Source organism: Arachis hypogaea, chromosome 14 (genome assembly GCF_003086295.3).
Source record: "Arachis hypogaea cultivar Tifrunner chromosome 14, arahy.Tifrunner.gnm2.J5K5, whole genome shotgun sequence".
NCBI lineage: Eukaryota > Viridiplantae > Streptophyta > Magnoliopsida > Fabales > Fabaceae > Arachis > Arachis hypogaea.
The window spans coordinates 3,850,804-3,870,647 of NC_092049.1; the positions used below are offsets into that span (position 1 = coordinate 3,850,804).

A 19,844-nucleotide genomic window follows, 5' to 3' on the forward strand; every position below is an offset into this window, starting at 1 on the left:
TTGAAATAGAACGTTTGAAACATTAGATATCGACCTCAACATTAGAGACCAAAATAGTACTTAATCCTATATATCTTACATTTCCAAAAAGCAGTTTGTACTCCACATGATCAGTCTCATTCTTGTTGAGTTCTTGGAATTTATCCCAAATTGATCCAATAAAAGAATACATTTCATCACCTTTCAAACTTTCCTACAATACTATGAGTTGAATTACATAATTACCGTATTTTATATAGTACAAGTTAAATGATACACAACGGAAGTACCAAGCATCAAGCATATAAAGCTTTGTTCAGCTCATGTCGACAACAGAACAGTGCCCCAATGGAGGAAGGACTCTTTACGATACTTTATCTCGGATCACTTGGTGTCAGCTTTGTATCGAATCCTATGGCTTTAGGGGATAATGATCCAAATTCGCATGACACAGTATGTCGGTATCCATCCATAGTTGTCATTTTCATTATCATTTGCTTCATCAAAACTGCATCATCAGCCATTGTCATGGTTTGCATTAAGTCACTCTAGCAACTTTTCTCTTTTTCGATAGCCCACTTTTCTTCTCAAATCTCTTTCTCTTCTTATTTTGCTTTTGGAAGGATTGTCCAACTAAGGACGGTTGTTGTTTCAACGCAAAGCTTTTGGCCACGTGCCCCAAGTGAAGTTTCTTGATCATAAATATTGTTTTCAGCTCACCACGATGTGCTGTGTAAGCACGGACCCAAGAGCAAAATCCCTTCCTAGCAAGTTCATCCATCTTGGGCTGAAAAAATGACAACACAACAGTTAGCTTATGATACACAGAAACTAAGATCCCTATATAGAATCTTATTTATGGACAAAAATTGTCAGTGAAATCATGAGGAATAAGGATGATTGCGCTTTGGAAATCATCATCCCTCTTCGTTATTAGATGTAACATGATTTCACACTAATGTAATGGCTCAATTTCGAGAGAAATAATATTTGTATACTTGACAAGTTGACATATCAAGAGTACAACTTCTTTATTGATGTTTACTGTTACAAGTCATAAGATCAACTTTAACCTCTGTCAATACATTAGATGTATAACCGCCCAGGTAAACGAGGCATAGTGAATGATCAAACATCCTACCTAGAGCAGCTCACCTCACATGAACAACAAAGATGCAGCACAAAGGCCCTTTTTGGTGGCATTCAGCACAAATGATGATCAAAGGGAAACAAAGCCAATGCAGAGATTTGGGAGGAGACATAAATATGGGGAAATAGATGAAGAGTGGTTTATAGTTACCGTTATCCAAGTCTAATCATTTTGGTGTAGGTTGGATTTTTCTCCAGATTCTGCCACCATAAACAATGACTCAACTACAACAGGGATCATCCAATCCCACCACTTCAAAAAGTTCCCTTATCAATTCCACCAACCCAAGTTGGTGGCTGTGATTAGGATTGAAGAGCCTAGCAGAAATCATAGAACATTATGAGTTGACATGTGATTTTGACAACCATGACCCATTTCCCTGTCAGACCCTCCATTTCCTTTCACTCAAACCTATCTAGCATTAATTTAGATTGTCAGCGGTTCATAAGTCCTCTTGCTTAGCATATGCATAAAACCAACAGTGGCAACTCCAAATGTTTCATTGTTGTAAAAGCTCTAAGCCAAACAACAATAATGGCTCTAGAGTTAAATTTGGGCACATTTTTCCAAATCAAAATAGGATTAACATGTTAAAATACAGGTTTCTCATGTATCATTCAGTCAGATGGAAATGGAGTATCTATATTAAACAAGAATTCAGAAAGATCAGTAGTGTATCACCTTGGAAATGATGAATGATTCAAGTGCCTTCTGGAGACAAAGGACCCAAGGATGCAAGTCGATGAAAACAGACTTCTTTACTTGTTTGTTCTGTCCGTGTAATGTAAAATTATCCAACACTTTGAGAAGAGGATACTCTGCTAGTGAAACACCATGTTTCTCCAAGTCCTGTAAATAATCTATTTCAACTGGTTGCAGAAATAACAAGGACTCTCCCCTTTCACCCAGACGAGCAGTTCTACCAACTCTGCATCATGAATTCATCAAGGATCAGAAATCATAGTCTTAACATCATGCTTAAGACTTTAACATTACATAAAAGACAGCATGGGAGGATCCTTTTGAATCTAGAAGAGATATCAATGAAACAAATTCCACTTCCTGATAGATATTACATCATGTATGTTTTCTTTTTCAAAGTGGGTCCTTCTGGGGCTATTTATTGCAGCAAATTTGGATACAATGATATGACAATCATTTAGTTATTCATAATATTAATTGATTTTAAAATCCCTCATGGAATGGATAAGACATTCTTAAGATGCTAAAGTGGCATAGCTGTTAGCCCCTGAATATTTACGAGTGACAAAGTTCTCCATTAACAGCATTGATCTAACTAATTGAAGCTCGGAGATCACTTGTTTTATTAATAAAAGATCAAATAAAATAAAGTTATACAATCGATATAAAATGGTCCGGGGAGGTTTGTTTGGACTGCAATTAGCATAAAAAACTAGAAATAAAATCAGAAAAAAATGCCTTCCACATAACAACCCCTAAAAACATGGGAAAAGAAGCCAAAACAAAAAATAGGTATACATACCTGTGCACATATTCAGTAGCTTCCCCAGGAGAATCATACTGTATGATGCATCGAACCTTAGGAAAATCCAAGCCTCTAGCAGAAACATCAGTGGACAAAAGCAAAGCAGATTTCTCAGTTTTAAAAGCCTGAAAAGTAGATCTCCGGTCTTCATGTTCCATATTACCATGCAATCGAAAAGTTTGGCATCCAAGAAACATCTGTATGACCCTTTCTTTTGTTTGAGGATCAGTCGAGAAATGGAACTCACTTAGTAGCGAATAGTGAAAGTCTACCGCATCACATGTCGAAAAAAATACCACAACCTGTAAAATCACTAGGTCAATTATGTGAATCTTAAAGCATAATATTTGAATAACAGCATGTTCAATTGGCCAGGGGAAAATAAAGTTAAGGATCAATGCATGCCAAATATAAGTACACCAGAAATATTAAATTGTTCACGAACATGTCAATATTTGCCAATGATAAGAAATACAGTTATTAAAAGCAAGAGAGAATGCGGAGAGTTAAAAATCTTCTAACTCCAACAACCTACATATAATATAGATAAGGAAAGTATCTTTAGTGACGCCTAACCTTTTGTGAAGTGTCTCTTTCAAAAAGATGCTTTAGAATTGAAAGAAGAACAGCAAGCCGAGAACCACAAGGCACTGCTTAGCAAAATTCCATTCCAATTAAGTACTCAGCATATTGAGAATATTAACCGCGAAATGCAGTGAAGGAAAGATAAAAAAGAAACTAATTATCACATACCTTTCACGTATCTCTGAATTAACTGTGTGGGGATTTTATAATCTACAGCTGTTGCTATTTTACTGGAATACTTGACTTCGTCTTCTTCATCAGACTCTGAAGGATCAATGCTTTCAATTGTTGATACTGGTTTTCTTGTTTTACCCTCAAGACCAATCATCACTGGATTGTGTAAACTTATTTTAGCAAGATGGTTCACTTTCTCATTTAAGGTGGCAGAAAAAAGCAAATTCTGCCTTTGAAATTCAGAGTTTCTTGGAACTGTACTCTCCTTGTTATCATTTGCTGCTTTCCTTGAACCCAAAAGATGTAGTATTTCCTGTATATCTTGTCCAAATCCTAATTCCAAAATCCTGCAGAAAACCATACATCCAGCTAACCCTTTTAAAAAAAATTACTTGGCAAAAATAAAAAAACTATATGCAGAATCATTATCACATTTACTATGCCAACACATGATAATTTCTATAACATCAATAGATGCAAGCCATACCTATCAGCTTCATCAAAAATTATCCAGCGCAATTTTGTGTACAAGAATGATGATGTATTCTTCAAATGATCTAAAAGGCGCCCAGGTGTTGCTATAAGAATTGATATGCCTAAAACAATAACCACAGGTTACAAATTTGACCAGGTACAGTGAATGTCCAACCTTGTTCCTCCGACAAGCTAAAGCATATTTTAAATAATGTTATCATGAAACAGCTTTATTTCATAATGTTGCTATCAGTTTGATAATTCCATCGCATGAACAAAAGAAAAAGATTAAAAAAGGACAAAACCTTAAATATGAAAAGATAATAGGAATGCTGTTCTTTTTTTCCCTATTAAAAATGTTATGAGTGAATACCCCATCCGGCCCCTGACAATTATCTCGAAAGGACAACGAGGCCCCCAAGAAAAAAAAACACCCAATCCGGCCCCTGATAAATTTTTTTTGGGACAAATTAGCCCCTGTGCCAAAAAAAATAACATTGATTTTTTTTTTGCACAGGGGCCTCGTTGTCCTTTCGAAGTAATTGTCAGGGGACCGGGTTGGGTTTATTTTTTTTGTCAGGGGCCGGGTTGGGGTTTTTTTTTTGTCAGGGGCCTCGTTGTCTTTCGAGGTAATTGTCAGGGGCTGATTTGGGTTTTTCTCAAATGTGTTATTGATAAATATACTTGATTTCTACCTTTGCGTAGCCTAGCTTTCTCCTTTGATCTATTTTCACCACCCATAACATACCCGGGAACAATCCAATGGAATCGATGCAATAGCTTTTGAAGAATTTCATAAACCTGCAGACAAAGCTCACGCGTCGGTACAAGAACCAACGCTATTTCCAGCAAATCAATTAAATCTGTAACTGATTCAGACTAAATTAAAGAAAGAAATGCAATACTATTTTGTGTTACAAAAAGGGGAAAACAAACGGTCAGTACAATGTTCCCATAAAAAAAAATTAACACAAAACTTTCAGATGATGCATTATCATTAAACTTCACATATGTGCTCCTCAATAGTAGTAACAAACAACACATTATTGGGGAGGAAAAGGCAGGGGGGTAAAAACTCTATATTCAGTGAAGTATCAAAAACTTATGAGCAAGATATATATCACGAAGAATATCATTGAGACAGAGAGAAGAATATTTACAAGATGGAGGGTAAGAGATCCTCCATATAAGAGCAAAAACAATCCAAAGGAGACCTATCAATGTAGTGTAGCTTTAAAATCTCTCAACATGTCTGGGAGGGAAAGACTTATATTATGAGCTTTATACAAAATAGATGCTAGAAGGTCTAATCTTATCCCATAAAACTTGCTTGTCTGAATTTAAGGTGCGACAATTGTGCTCCAACCAAAAGAGAAACTTTCTATGTTCACCTTTTCCCATTTGAAAGCATTATTTCAAGCTATAGCAGTATACTCAAATCCAGGGCAATATGACATGATACACAGTAACAAGCATGCATAATTGTTATCTATCTGTGACAAATAAATGGAGAGAAATTGAACAAATAGGTATTAAAAAAAGACTTACCAAATGTTCCATCAGAGCGTTGTGTGCGAGTATCATAATTCTGCAAGTGATGAATAAGTGGAGCTAAGTAGGCAACTGTCTTCCCTGTGCCTGTGGCAGCATTAATAAGTCTAAAATTTTATCATTAAGGAACCCGTAAATAAGAAGATATAGCATGTGCTAAAGAAAAGAAGATGAAGGAAGATTTCTAAATCCAGAGAGAAGGAAAAAAGGATACGCATGACGGCCAGCGAGAATAACAGGAATGGCTTGAGCTTGCACCAGAGTTGGAACCTCGAATCCCAATTTTTCTATCAACAAAAAACATATAAACTCTTTTCCCATTTGGAACAAAAAAAATGGGTAAATTGTAGGTTACTCTTAAGCTCAATTCTAACCAGGCATGGTTCTGTGACGATAGGAATGAAAATTTATGAAAGAAATAAAAATCAAAGAAAGCGGGAGAGCAAGAGAGGAAATACCACGCAGTTCATCGCACAAGGAAGGGTGAAGACCAAGGCTAGAGAAGGAGCAAGAAGCAAAAACGCTGTCATTTCCTATGGTTGCATTGCTGGCAGCACTGCCAACATCTTTCTTCTCATTCTTCTTATTTTCCATCACTTTCTTGCTGCCTTTTTCGCTCTTCTTTATCCCCATTTCTTTTCTTTCAAATTCTCAACTCTATAGCACCATTACACCAAGGGTTTAACAAAAATTAGAGATGGCAGATATTGCAATAGATTATTTGACTTTAATAATGATAATGATAATGATAATAATAATAATCGTAACGTCCCGTCCAGCAAAATACTTGCTTAAGTCAGGGTATTTCTACTAGAAAGAACATTACATAACCTTTTCTAGTATTAACTACTTAATTATCGAGCCTTTGTATCGAGTTCGCGTTTCAGGTTTAAGAAAATGCCAGAAAATTTTGTTTTTATTCATTAAAGTCATGTTTCAAAGATTTCCAACAAATAATAATCACATAAATATTATTAATAATAGTTCTTATACAGAAGAAACCAAATGAAACTCAAATACAATATACCAAACCTACCCCTCTATGTAAAATAAAATCTCAAGAGACAACAGCGAAGGGACTCTATGAAAGCAATTAAAACCATAAAGAAAACCTACAAATCACTCGCAGCTTCATATTGCATCTTCAAACCTATGTCACTGAAATGGTGGAAAATTTGGGAGTGAGAACCAAACCACATGTTCTCAGTAGAGGTAGAGAATGCCGTGAGGCGTGAAAGTAGAGAATAAAACGCAAATAGTTAATTCCGTTCAGAGATATTTAAAAGAAAATTGACTTCATTGCCTTATGAATCCTCTTGAAAACCAACGGTTTAACATTTAAAATCCATAACCTTCTTTAAAAGCATCAGTTAGTTATCCAAAATCCTAAATCCATATTTTCCTTTATTAAAATCTTAAAAGTTTTCCTAAACTGTATGAATGACCAATCTGTTCCAAGCATAGGTTCATTAAGTCTATGCTGAACCAGTTTGATCTTTCATACTCTACTGAGCCTCAAACACAAACCAGTCACGGCCTCAGGGCCAAGCAATTCAATCATCACGCAGTTCACAGTCCAGTCAACCAGTTACAAACATAAGTAATGAGGTTCAAACACAATCAAGAGCAATTACATCAAGTATAACAATTAGCAGTTAAACAGAATTATTCACATAAGCAAACCAATTACAATATGCACACCCAAATAATGTCACATAGATGCATATGATAAATGTCTAGTCCTAGTACAAGCCATGAGCTCATGTGTCGGTTGGCACCCGCATTCCCGACATCTATCCGGTCACGAGCTCACGATTTCCCAGATACGATTTTCCGTTCAAATAAATGCACATATAATTATTAGCAGCTCTATTGAGACAACCTCTACTTTCCACTCGCAGGAAATATATACTCTTGGGAACGGAAAATTGCTGTAGGTATCCTAGTTTCCCTACAGAAGCTCTTGGGTTGCCTCAGGACAACAAACAAATAAACAAACATCTCTTGGGTTGCTTCAAGCAACAAATAAATAAACAAATATCTCTTGGGTTGCTTCAAGCAACAGATAAACATACGATAAGTACTCTACTCTTTCCTTTTTCTTTCATAACTGCAAATCCGCAAGCGGGAACAAGACCCACGCCCTTGCCAACAACCTCATAAACCAAATAATCTTTTCTCAAAAGAATCATTGAAGTTATTATCATTAAATAATACTTAAGTATTCATTTTAATTACCACCTTATATTTTTTATAAAAATTCGGACATAACCTCCCCTAAAAATAAAACTTAGCCACCCTTACAGGTTCCCTCTTTCTCAACATTTCACCAACCTCTTATCGGCAATTGCCACAACATTATATTCTCAAAAACATTTGGAAATAATATAGAAATCTTTTCTTAAAATATATATCCAAGGTTGTCACCAAAACCACATCGGCAGCCCAATCTCAATTTTGTTTTTAAAATACCAAATGAATTCGAAATTGCACAAACTTTATATCCATGCGACCATCTCGGATTAAGCTTTCTAGTAAACCAAAAATCATAATTTTCTGATCAATCTAGCCTCAGGAAAAGTAGGAAAACCGTGACTGCTATATAATGTTTAAAAAACCAGAAAAACAGCAGCAGTGTGTAATATTTAATATTCCGTATAAAATCCAAATTAAATCCAACCACCTTCAAAATTAACATGGTTAAACTTAAATTATCCAAGTTTCTTTCTCAATTGGTTCCAGGTCAATATCATTTTTAATGAAGAATTTACATAAGTTGAAAGTTAAGTTAAAGTAAGTCAAAATCTGTTTTAGAAACCATAAAAACTTAGTATCTTTCAACTTGTATAACTTTTACTACAAAACTTCAATTAGGCTACAGTTTGGCTTGGAAACTCCTAACTTATCTAGCAACATGTGTGTCTTGGTTGCAACCCAATTGCTATTCAATTCTAAGAGTTACAAGCATTGAAAGTTGATGCATAACTTGCTGAAAATTGGTTCTTTCTAGCTTAAGTCATTAACTTTCAAAAATTCACAACTCCCAATCCTCAACTCCTAAAATTCTGAAGTTTTAGAGAAATAAACCAAATTAATCAAATTTTAAAACAAAATTGGTTTCGCCCCAAAACTCAGCTTGGAAGAATCGCAGCAAGACAAACAAGTTGCTGCCCTGTTTGAACTTTTCTGCTGCAGGACAGATTTATCGACCAAACTTTAAAAATTTGCCATAAATTGTGTATTTAACGAAAAGACCTCAAATTTTTCAGTCCAGCTCTATATATTCCCAAGTTTAATCCAGACTTGGTCCCATGCAATTCTAATCATCGCGGAATTAGTTATAGCTTTTCAAAGTTTCTGACTTCATTTAAAAGTAATGCAGAAAAATCATATTTTCATAATTTATCTTTGAAAAATCATAACTAATTCTCTAGTTAATACGAAATCTTCAAAATTAAATCTTAGCAATCATACTCATTATAGTTCACTTAGCTCTTAATTTCTTATCGTTTCAAACACTATTGAGTTACTGGTTCACTTTCAAAGTTGCCATTTAACTTCAAAACTCAGATTTTCAGCAAGCAGTTCAACATTTTAAGATTCAATCCTTCAAATATTCTCTAAACTCAATTCCAATCAATCACCAAGTCCACCACCATTACAATAAAGAAATAACCAGGTCAACAGTAACAAATTCAATATAATCCATCAAACCCAGAGTTCTGAGCAATCACTCATCAACAATTCACAATTTACACAATCAATCAACTTCACAAAATCCACAAATTCAATCAATCCACAGCCACAATTCAACATCCATATAGCCAATCAACTAATCACAACAATTAAAACTATTTGCAATTACTCAATAAACTTTATGGGCATTCTTAAATTAAAATCGTTTAAGTTAAACCCCCTACCTCGATTAGCTGGCACGAATTAACCACGATAAGCCCGCTTATTCTGAATTCACAGCATCAGCGACAATTTCAATGTAATCCTGCAGCAACAACATTCAGTAGTTCTAACTAAGGGCAGCCGAGCAATGACAATAATGACTCTGGTAAATTAAACTGATCAACACTAGCTGCCTAAATAAAATGGCACAGAGAAGAATCAAGGCAGTCTTACCCATGAACTTACCAAAATGAAAAGTGGTGGCTACAACGTCTCTCACTACAATCAATCAGCAGCGGAGGTCTCCATCGCCACCTTCTTCCTTTCCTTGCTCGGATTCCTCCCTGCGACAAACCCAACAGCAGCAGCAACGTGCCCTAGGAACAGCAGTGGTAACAACCCCCTTCGGCTTCAGGCTCCACAGCGGTTTGGCTTCGCGAGCGGCGGCTTCGATTAACGGCAGTGGTGGCGTCTTGCGTGACAACGACAAGGCTCGACGGTGGCAGCGATGGTGCGGGAAGACAGCACGGTTCAACTTGCGCGAGCTCCCTAGCGACGTCCCTGGCAGTGATGAGGACGAACAATGGCGACGCGGTTGGCGGGTTCGACGGTGACAACCTGGGTCCCTCGCTCTCCTCTTCTCCCTCGTTCCTCTCCTTTCTTCCCCTGTCTTCCTTCTTAGCTCTTCTCCCTTCCGTTTCTGAACGTGGTGCACGTTGTGTTTTAATTGAAATTGGGAATTAGGGTTTTATACGGGGATTTTAGGATTAGGATAAAATATTTAAAAAAAATTATTCTAAAGAACAGTTAAAAAGATTTAATTATTTAAAAAAAATTTTAATATTAAAATTATTAAGAAACACCAAATTTTATTATAAAGAGATAAATATATTTTTAATTATTTTTTATAATTTTTAATATATGCTGTTTGATTTTTAATGTTATATAAATATATATAAATATTTATTTGGGATTAATTAGTTAATTAATTTAAAAAAAATTATTCTAAAAAATTGTTAAGAAGATTTAATTATTAAAATATTAATTCTTAACTATTTATTTATTTATTTATTTATTTATTATAATTTTTATATTAACAATTTTTATTTTTTCTAAAATTTTAGTAATTTTTGTTATTTATTTATTTTTTATTTTTATGATTTTTTGTCTTTTTTTTCTCGTTAGCTAAAGATCACAAAAATAAAAAAAATTAATAAATAATTACTAAAATTTCTAAAATTTTAAGAAAAATAAAATTTATCAACATAAAGATTATAAAAAATAAAATATTTATGATAGAATAATAATTTAGAATTCAAATAAAATACTATAAAGATTACTTTTAAAATGCATAAGATTTTATTTATCAATCTATTAACGAGCTCAAATAATTATTTCTAATTTAAATTATAAAGTAAACATACTAATCACATTTTATAAAATACGGTTAAATTCGAAATATCAATTACCTCAATTAAATTATATGACCTTTCATTATTTTTCTATCATCGAGACTTTAATTTTAATTTATATAAAATAACTTATTATAATAAAAATTTTACATAAAAATTAATTAACTTAAACTCTAAATATTTATAAAAATCAATGTAATCATTCCTAATAAATTAATCTCTAAGAACTCAAACTAATAAAATAAATTATAATTTATTCATAATAGAAATTTCTTAAATCAAATTATATAATACTTCCATTACTAAATTTTAATTTCGAATTATACGAAATATCAATTATAAAATTACACAAGAGTATTAATTAACTTAACTCCAAATGTTAATAAAACTAATTTGATTACTCTTACTAGATTAGTTTACAAAATAATGAGTTCAAATTAATAATAAGTCATAGCTTATTCGTAATAGAAATCACTTAAATTAAACTATACAATTCTTTTTTATTTTTTTAATTACTAAAATTATGCAAAATATTCTATTATAATAAAATTACCTAACAATATTAATTGGTTCAAAATGAATTTATCTCTGAATCTATTTAATTATTTCTAACAGAATAATGTAAAGGTTAAATATAATAAAATAATATCACAATTTATTCATATTTAGATTTTTAAAAATGTGAGATGTTATAATAATAATAATAATAAGAAGGATTCCTACAGTTATCATTGTTCAGAATCCAATAATACACTCCCCTCTTAGATTCTTTAATTGTGCTGGAGAAGTTGTGCATTATTGACTAGAGAATAATAAAAGAACAAAGAATATTTGATTCAAGAGCCACACAATCTGACTCAATAAACAATTCTACAAACTCTAAAACCCTAAACCCTTATTCAATGCCATACCAACTCGGATGACAAAACAGCATAAAGCTTGGTAGAGACCTAATACAACTCATGAATTTATTCTCAATTATAGTTTACAATCGAAGCTGCAACAAACACAAGTATTAGTATAATTTTCTGATTATGCCTCATTCATTATCATATTGACAGTTTTATTTTTTTTAATTATAAAAAAAAAAAGCTTTCATTTTAATAAAAATATGCTATATATATCAGCCATATGACAAAGACAAATATCAATAACAAACTCTCTGTTTTTCTTTTTTTTTTTTTGTTGAAAAACGAACATGAAAAGGACTTCGATGCTCAGTCACAAAGGTAGCATTTGATGGAGAGACAGAGACGGAAAGAATAAGACTAAGAGACAGAGACTAAGAGATAGAGATTGAAATAAATCTCAGTATTTTGTTTGGTGCAAAATGGGAGACAGAAATTGAAACAAGAATGAAACTCTAATTTAATTTGCACAGAGGATAAAATTAGAATTAATTAATTGAAATGAGGGTATTTTAGGTTTAAAATGTTATTAAAGTTTCAGTCTCTATCTCTAAAAATTTTAGCCCCCCTTGTGTCCTTACTTTTTGAAGATACTGAAATACTAAAATTTTAGAGACAGAGACAGAAATTTTAGTACCGATCTCTAAACCAACAAACATGATACTAAGTTTCAGTATCTCAGTCTCTGTCTCAGTACCTCAAAACAAACGCTACCAAAAGGTGTTGCATGAAACATATTGGCAAAAGAGAATTCAACACAAAGATCAATTACTATTGTAGATATTGATTCAAGAAGAATAAGCTAATAACATTAACTGCTATGGTACCATAAGTAAGAATGTAATGTAATAGCCAATTCAAGAGAACCATGAAATCAGAAATCACAAGCAAATAGCACCATAAAGAGCACAAATATAAAAGATCACAAAACTTGCCTCTTGGGAGAAGTCACGCACGAAAGAAGGGGCGGTTGATGCACCGAAGCAGTGGTGCATTCACTAGTGGCGGCAACGGCGAGGGAGCACTGACGCGGCGGCAGTTTGGCTGGCTTCACCGCTTCACAGCTCGAAACACCTCACCTGGTCTCTCTCCTCAGTTGCAGTTTACGTTAGAAGAAATGTGTGATTTTTTTCAAGATCCGCCACTAATTACATTATTTATTTAGAATGAAAGTAATGTGATTAAATGTAACTTACTTAGATGTGATTAAAAAATAATTGAATACTATGTACAGTAAAAAGTTGGTATTATTAAAAGATAAAATTAAAATTTATTTTTATGTATCGCTTTTGTCCCCAACATTTTCGTCCTATTTAAGTCCCTAACGTTTCAAAATCGTCTTAATTTTATCCCGCCGTCAATTCTGTTAATGGATCCCTAACGGCTGGACAATATTGAGTCAATTTTGAAACGTTAGGGACTAAAATAGGACAATTGAAATGTTAGGGACAACTTTGGGACTTATCCCAAACGTTGGGGACAAAAACGATACTTTACTCTTCTGTATACTTTTTCCGTTTAACCCTGCAATTCTAGACATGGCTCATAAAGAGAAACAATCTGTTGAAGGTGAAGTTGTCCATATCAAACCAGAGGATGACGAGAGCTTTATTGAAGAAAATTTGCTTATGGTGGGAAAGATTCTCTCGGACTAAGAGGTTAGCTTCAAGACTTGCAAAGCGGTACTTTTGGAAATATGGGAGAATCTGAAAGGAGTAGCGATCTCGGATGTCGGCAGAAACAAAGTGCTTATCAGCTTCAGGGATATTAGGAAGGGTATCCAGATACGCAAGGGAGGACCTTAGAGCATTAGAGAAAATCTTGTTAACCTACAGATATGGAATGGAAGACAGTCAGTATACGATGTGGACCACCAATATATAGAATTATGGGTACAAATATATGGGCTTCCACTTAATTATATAACAAGGAAAACGGTTGAGACTATCGGTAAGAAAATAGGAGTCGAGATAGAAACGGAGAATTCACGATTGAATAACATACTACAGAGAACTTTTTTCAGGGTGAAGGTAACGTTGAACATCACTAAACCTTTACCTACTGGCTTCTGGCTAGCAATAGAAAATCATCAAACTTTTTGGGTTTATTTCAAATATGAAAGGATTCAGGATAGCTACTATCTAAACTGTGGAATCCTTGGTCATAGTAAGAAGGAATGCAAAAATCCAATGGCTACAGCAAGCTGGGACTCGACGAAACCAAGATATGGACTGAGATTAGGGGTTAATAGAGCTAAGCCCCTTTTAGCCAGGGGAACAAAGCAGCAAGAGAAAGACGAAAATAGGGAGTGGGTAGACGATAAACAAGCGTGTGAGGGAGAGCATGCAACAATGGACACTATGAAGGGAGAAATGGGCAGAAGAGAGTAGCACGGGCAAGAGAGTAAGAGGAGGGATTCAGAGAACTTTTGAAGCTGACTCAGAGCAACAAAAGGTTCGGGGTAGGGAGAGCCAAGGATCAAGAGAGCAAATCGAGGAGGTTTCAGAAAGTCTATTAAACATGCGTGTTATTTCAGAAAGGAAAGAATTAAGAATGGGTGAGAAAACATCAGACTTTATAAATAGGATGAGAAAAGGAATGGATAGGATTCAAGAGTTAGAAGAGGAGAATTGAGCTTCCAGGCCCAATGTAATTTTCTCTTTGAATCAAAAAGTATTTGGACTGTGCAAAATTTAGGATGACAAGGAGGGGCAAGAGGACTATATATAAGTTATGGATAATAACGATGCCCAACCTTTCGCTACGAAATCAACGTTGAATGAGTTATAGCTAGTTGGGCTGAAGGAAACTAAGGGCCAAACAAAAAACCAGCAAGTAGAGGAAGGTGACAGGGAGAGTGACATGTGTCTAACAATAAGGGAAGAGCTAGAAAAGCTTTTTGGCAAGAAGGATACCCAACAAATTCAACATGACAACAAGGAAATGCTGAAATAAGCAGAGAAGGAGACAGAAATCATAAGGCATAATGCAGGATAGCTGTGGAGTTATAGGAGAAAACCAAAAATGAAAATAATTGTTACTACAGGTGGCAGAGCAGAACCATGATTCAGAGAATGGAGAATGGGGATGAGTATTACGTTGAACTAGCTGAGGATCAGCTAGAAGTGGAAGAGGATAACATTACAATGCCACAACAGAGGAATGATCATCAGTGGGCTTTGGAGCTGGCTTATAACATAGGGATGACTCTGAACCTTAAATGAAAAAGAGATATAAGCAACAAGGTAGATTATGAAGCAAATATGAAAGAAGCAAAAGACCTTTGTATGCAAGAACCAGGTAAGAAGTTCAAAAAGAAGCTGGAACAATCACGGCCGAGGAGGCGGGCCTTAACATGCCCCACCAACAGCCATGATTGTCGTCAGCTGGAACTGTCGAGGGATGGCGGCCCCCTCGATAGTGTATGAATTAAAAAGTGTCTGTAAATCTTTCAGGCCATCCCTTTTGTTCCTTATGGGGACCAAAGCTAGCAAACTAAGTTGTGATATAATTAGGAGAAAGTTAAGTTTTGACAACATATTTTGTGTGGAATCCTGGGGGCTGTCCGAGGAATTGTGTTTATTTTGAAAGAATAATATAAATATTTATGTTTATACTTGGTGTGACAACTTTATAAAAACTAAAATCAGCAGTGGCAATAATAAGGATTGGGAAGCAACTTTTGTTTATGGCCATCTAAATCACAAGAGAAGAAAGGAGTTAACTTGTGCTAATCAAAATTTGGAAGAGCCAAAAATATTTATTGGGAACTTTAATGATGTAATTTCGCAAGAGGAGAAAAGTAGGATTGCACCCAAAATCGACTAGTCAGATTGAAACTTTTAGGACTTTTGTAGATGAAAATGCACTCATGGACTTGGAACTACAAGGGATGAAATACACGTGGTTTGTTAACCCAAAGAATGATTTTGTTACTAAAGAGAGGATAGATAGAGTACTTGTCAATTGGAAATGGATAAGAGATTTCCAACATGCCACGCTTTCAGCCTTACCAGCTATAAGCTCGGATCATACTCCTCTAGCTCTCAATGTTGAACCGCAAGGAAAGAGGAGTAGAAGTTTTAAATTTGAGGCTTATTGGGCTGACCATGCCGACTGTGACACTATTATAATAAGGGGATGGAGTAGTTCTTATTGTAATAGTGGAGTTAATCATTGGACGAATTGGTATCGAAGGATACAAAACTGTAAAAAGGAAATGATCAAATGGAGTAGGAGAATTTTAAGAAGGCAGATGTTGAAATAGAAAAACTGAAGCACAGCCTCAAGCAAGCGCAGGAAGGAGAATGTACAGAGACACAGCAATAGGAGATCAACAGACTAAAAATGGAGATTACTAGATTATGGAGACAAGAGGAAAAATATTGGGGTCAAAGGTCGAGGGTGAAATGGTTGAAATTTGGGGACAAGAATACATCTTTTTTTCATGCCTCTACCATCCAAAGAAGGGATAGAAATAGGATAGACAGATTAAAGGATTCTAGAGGAGAATGGGTGTGTAGGGAGAATAATATTCTTAAGTTGGCAGCAGATCTTTTTCAGAATCTTTTTAAGGCTTCAGAGAATTTAAATATGACTGGATGCATAAGTAATATTCCTATTAGAGTGACTGAAGATATGAATGCGGAGCTCATGAAGAAGGTTACTGATCAGGAGATCAAAGAGGCTACTTTTAGCCTTGGAAGTCTCAAGGCACCAGGACCAAATGGATTAAATGGTCTATTCTTTCAAAAGCATTAGACAGTTGTTGAGAAAGAGGTTTGTAAAGTTGTTAATAGCTTTTTTCATGATGGAAATTTACCAAAGCAATATTAGAGAAACCTTTTTGGTATTGGTCCCTAAGATTAACTACTCGGAAACCCTTAATCAGCCTAGCTGTTACAACTTCATTTACAAGATTATCTCTAGGGTGATGGTTATTAGGCTTAGAAGAATAATAGATAAGATTATATCACCCATCAAACATACTTTTGTGGGGGGGGACGCCTGATTCAAGATAACATGGTAATTGTGTAGGAAATATTCCATGCTTTAAATAAAAAAAGGAATGAATGTTTCCAGGAATTTAACCATTAAGGTTGACATGAATAAAGCTTATGATAGGTTGGAATGGTCATTCCTAGAAGCAACTCTAAAGGCCTTTGGGTTCAACCCGCATTGGGTCAAGATAATGATGAAGTGTGTGAGACAAGTCAGTTATAAGATTAAAATTAATATACTTTTGTCTTGGAACGTTGTGCTGCAGAGGGGACTTGGGCAGGGGGATTCCCTATCGCCATACCTTTTTATCATAGCGGCTGAGGTTTTCCCCATCCTTATGGACAAGGCTAGAGAAGAGGGCAGAATTTCTAGAGTTAAAATTGCCCCTACTGCACTAGCTATCTCAGACCTCCTCTTTGTGGATGATTGTATAATTTTCTCCAAAGATAGTGAGGAAGAAGTTTATCAGCTCAAAACTATTTTGAATATGTATACGAAAGTCGTGTTGCTGTTTTTTATGTTGTTTTCGCATTCTTATGCTTTGTGTAGCTTAATTTGTTGCATTCTCTGTATTGTGCTTTGACTATTTAATTAAAGAATTATTCTTAACAAAGTTAAAAGAGATGTTTGAGAAAAATGAATAAATCACCATTTGAGAGTGTGTACTCCAATAAATAGTTGAAGGTTTTGAATATAGTTCTTCTCTTTTGATTTTGATGATTAATAACAAATTTTAATATTTATCTTTAATATTTGGATATTTATTTAGTTTGTATTTAAATGAGATTAATTATAACACTTTGGGTGATGTAATATTTTTAATTTGGATAACATTTTAAGATTTATATTAGAATATGTAGTATATTTATTTATATTTTATTTATTATTTTATTATAAAATAATTATTTCAATTAAATTACAGTTAAGTCAACTAAATCAATAAATTAGTAAATTAATAGCTAAAACGGTTTAATGGCCCATTTGATTTTCAAAACCTTAATTATGAAAACCAAACATAATAAAGAGGATATATAATTGTCCGGGCCTGCTACACATACAAGTATACAAGCATCCAAGTTGGCCCAGCCCAAATCGAAGACACGCGCATAAGGAAGCATAACATGGCGCGTCAAAATCACGCGCTCAACACAAACGGTTACGTATGGCAGACTCTTCCACTTCCTCCACTTCTTCCACTTCTCAAAACGCTTCGAAAACAAGGAAACGCTCCCATTTTCGAGCAAAAATCAAAGTTCAAAATATACAAATCGTTGTTCGAAACCTCCATCAAAACAACATCAAACTCTCCGTGAAGAATCTGAAGAGAAAACGAAGCAACAACACTCAACGTAAGTTCATTAAGATTACTGTATATTTTAGTTTTCTTCTACGTCGTTCTTCTAGGGTTTACTGTGCTATTATTCTTGCTTCTTTGTTACACTGTTCTAAGTTCTACGTCGTTCTTCTAAGTTCTACGTCGTTCTACATTCTTGTTCTAAGTTCTCTTGCTACTGTTGTTGATTTTTGGGGGTTTATTCCGTAGATTGGGGGTTGTATACTGCTTGAACTTGTAATGTGGCTTGATATTGATGCATGTTTGACTGATATCTGACTGATATATATGAATGTATCTGAATAATATCAATGGGTGTATCTCACTGTTATCAATGGGTGTATCTGATTCTTACATATGGGTGTATCTTACTGTTACTAATGGGTGTATATTTGTGTGTATTTTTTGTTTCAGACAAAATGGCAGCAAGAAACCAAACAAAGGATCTTAAGTGTGCCACACATCTCCTGAGTGATAAGTTCAGAAACATGACTGAGGAGAAGAAGGCAATTGTCAGGGATCTCGGATTTGGTGGGTTGATACACGTCCCACCTCTAAGGGTGGATCACCAACTCTTAAGGGAACTGGCAAACAACTTCAAACTTGGGGAGAACAGACTGAAGACAGGATATGGTTCTTTCCAAATAACACCAAAGACAATAGGTGATGCGCTTGGCATCAATGCAACAGGTAACTAGCTCAAAATTATAAGTGTATATTAAGTTCATGCATGGGTGTATTTAAGGTTGATGCTTGGGTGTTTTTGAACCGATTTTGATACTTTGTTGTTTTCTTTTTTGTAGGAAATCTGTTTCCTGAGAGAGTTGAGTATAAGAAACTTTCTGATGATGACAAAATAATTTTTAGAAGATTCCAGGGTAAGACCCTCAAAAGTCTTACCGATGAAATGATGGAAATCGGCGTTGACAGCGAAGAGGAACGCCTAATGTTCAAGAGGATATTCATCCTCTACATACAGATGGCGTTCCTTTTGCCAACGACGATAAACAAAATATCACCCGTGCACCTGGCCACAATTTTTAAGATGGACGGCATATCGGAGAGAAACTGGGGGGGGGGCATGTTTTGACCTTCTTGATCAAAGGCATCACAGACTACCAGGAGAAGAAGAAGAAGGCAATTGATGGCTGCCTCTTTGCCCTCATGATAATATACTTTCATCTTTCTGAAAATAAAGGCAAGAAGAGGGCTGAAAGACCACTAAAGCCTTGGATTGCCAACTGGACTAAGGAGCAGTTGGTGGAAAGAATGACTACAGAAAGAGAAGAAATTTTGGTAAGTAAACATAATATGTTGCTTGTATTTTATTTACCTGAATGCTGCTAGCTAAAATATCTCATGTTTCAGGGGATTGTGAAGATGGCGGAGACAAGAGCAAGAGAAAAAATGAAAAAAAAAAAGAAAAAAAAGAAAAAAAACAAGAAATAAAAAAACAAAAAAAAGGAAGGCGAGTCCAACATCGTCTTCGGAGACAGAAACAGCTACTGACAGTGACACTTCTACCTCTGAGTCTGAGACTCAACAAGACTCAGAGGATTCAACAAGAAACCACCCCATCAAAAAGGGGAAAAAGTAAGTACCATACTTGGGTGTAATTTCTTTTTCAAGTTGGGTGTATTTTGTTGATCACGTTGGGTGTATTTTTAGTATGTTCTAAATAATCACTGTTTGCCTTCCAGAATGGACTCCAGAAAAAGAAAGCAGAGGCAAGAGGAGGCAGATTCTGATTCAGAATCTGAATCTGAACAAAGTGATGAGTAATGTCCTGAAATTATTACTCCTTTCTTTTGGCTTCATTATAAAGATTTCGTGTATTAACTGAAGTGTCTATTATTAACTTATAGGAGCGAAG

The 19,844-nt window shown here is 34.9% G+C and overlaps 1 protein-coding gene across 3 annotated transcripts; it reads right to left on the bottom strand.

The window, feature by feature from the left end:
• Positions 1 to 10,069, bottom strand: LOC112741009 (DEAD-box ATP-dependent RNA helicase 17). Of its 3 annotated transcripts, none has more exons than XR_003171357.3 (13): positions 9,564 to 10,042; positions 9,341 to 9,420; positions 5,879 to 6,077; positions 5,635 to 5,707; positions 5,418 to 5,527; positions 4,565 to 4,708; positions 3,883 to 3,991; positions 3,390 to 3,742; positions 3,213 to 3,286; positions 2,634 to 2,938; positions 1,811 to 2,057; positions 1,280 to 1,446; positions 1 to 766 (listed from the first exon to the last, which is right to left on the bottom strand). XR_003171357.3 is itself a non-coding variant. In XM_025789793.3 (13 exons), the coding sequence occupies exons 4-13, from the start codon at positions 6,051 to 6,053 to the stop codon at positions 518 to 520; spliced, it is 1,839 nt and encodes a 612-aa protein (XP_025645578.1). In that variant the 5' UTR covers positions 6,054 to 6,077; positions 6,537 to 6,578; positions 9,341 to 9,420; positions 9,564 to 10,069; the 3' UTR covers positions 1 to 517. The 3 variants fall into 3 exon arrangements, 2 of the variants coding, with proteins under 2 accessions (XP_025645578.1, XP_025645577.1); XM_025789793.3 differs by lacking the exon at positions 1,280 to 1,446 and adding an exon at positions 6,537 to 6,578 and having other exon boundaries at positions 9,564 to 10,069; XM_025789792.3 differs by lacking the exon at positions 1,280 to 1,446.
• Between the last annotated feature and the right edge of the window lie 9,775 nt (positions 10,070 to 19,844).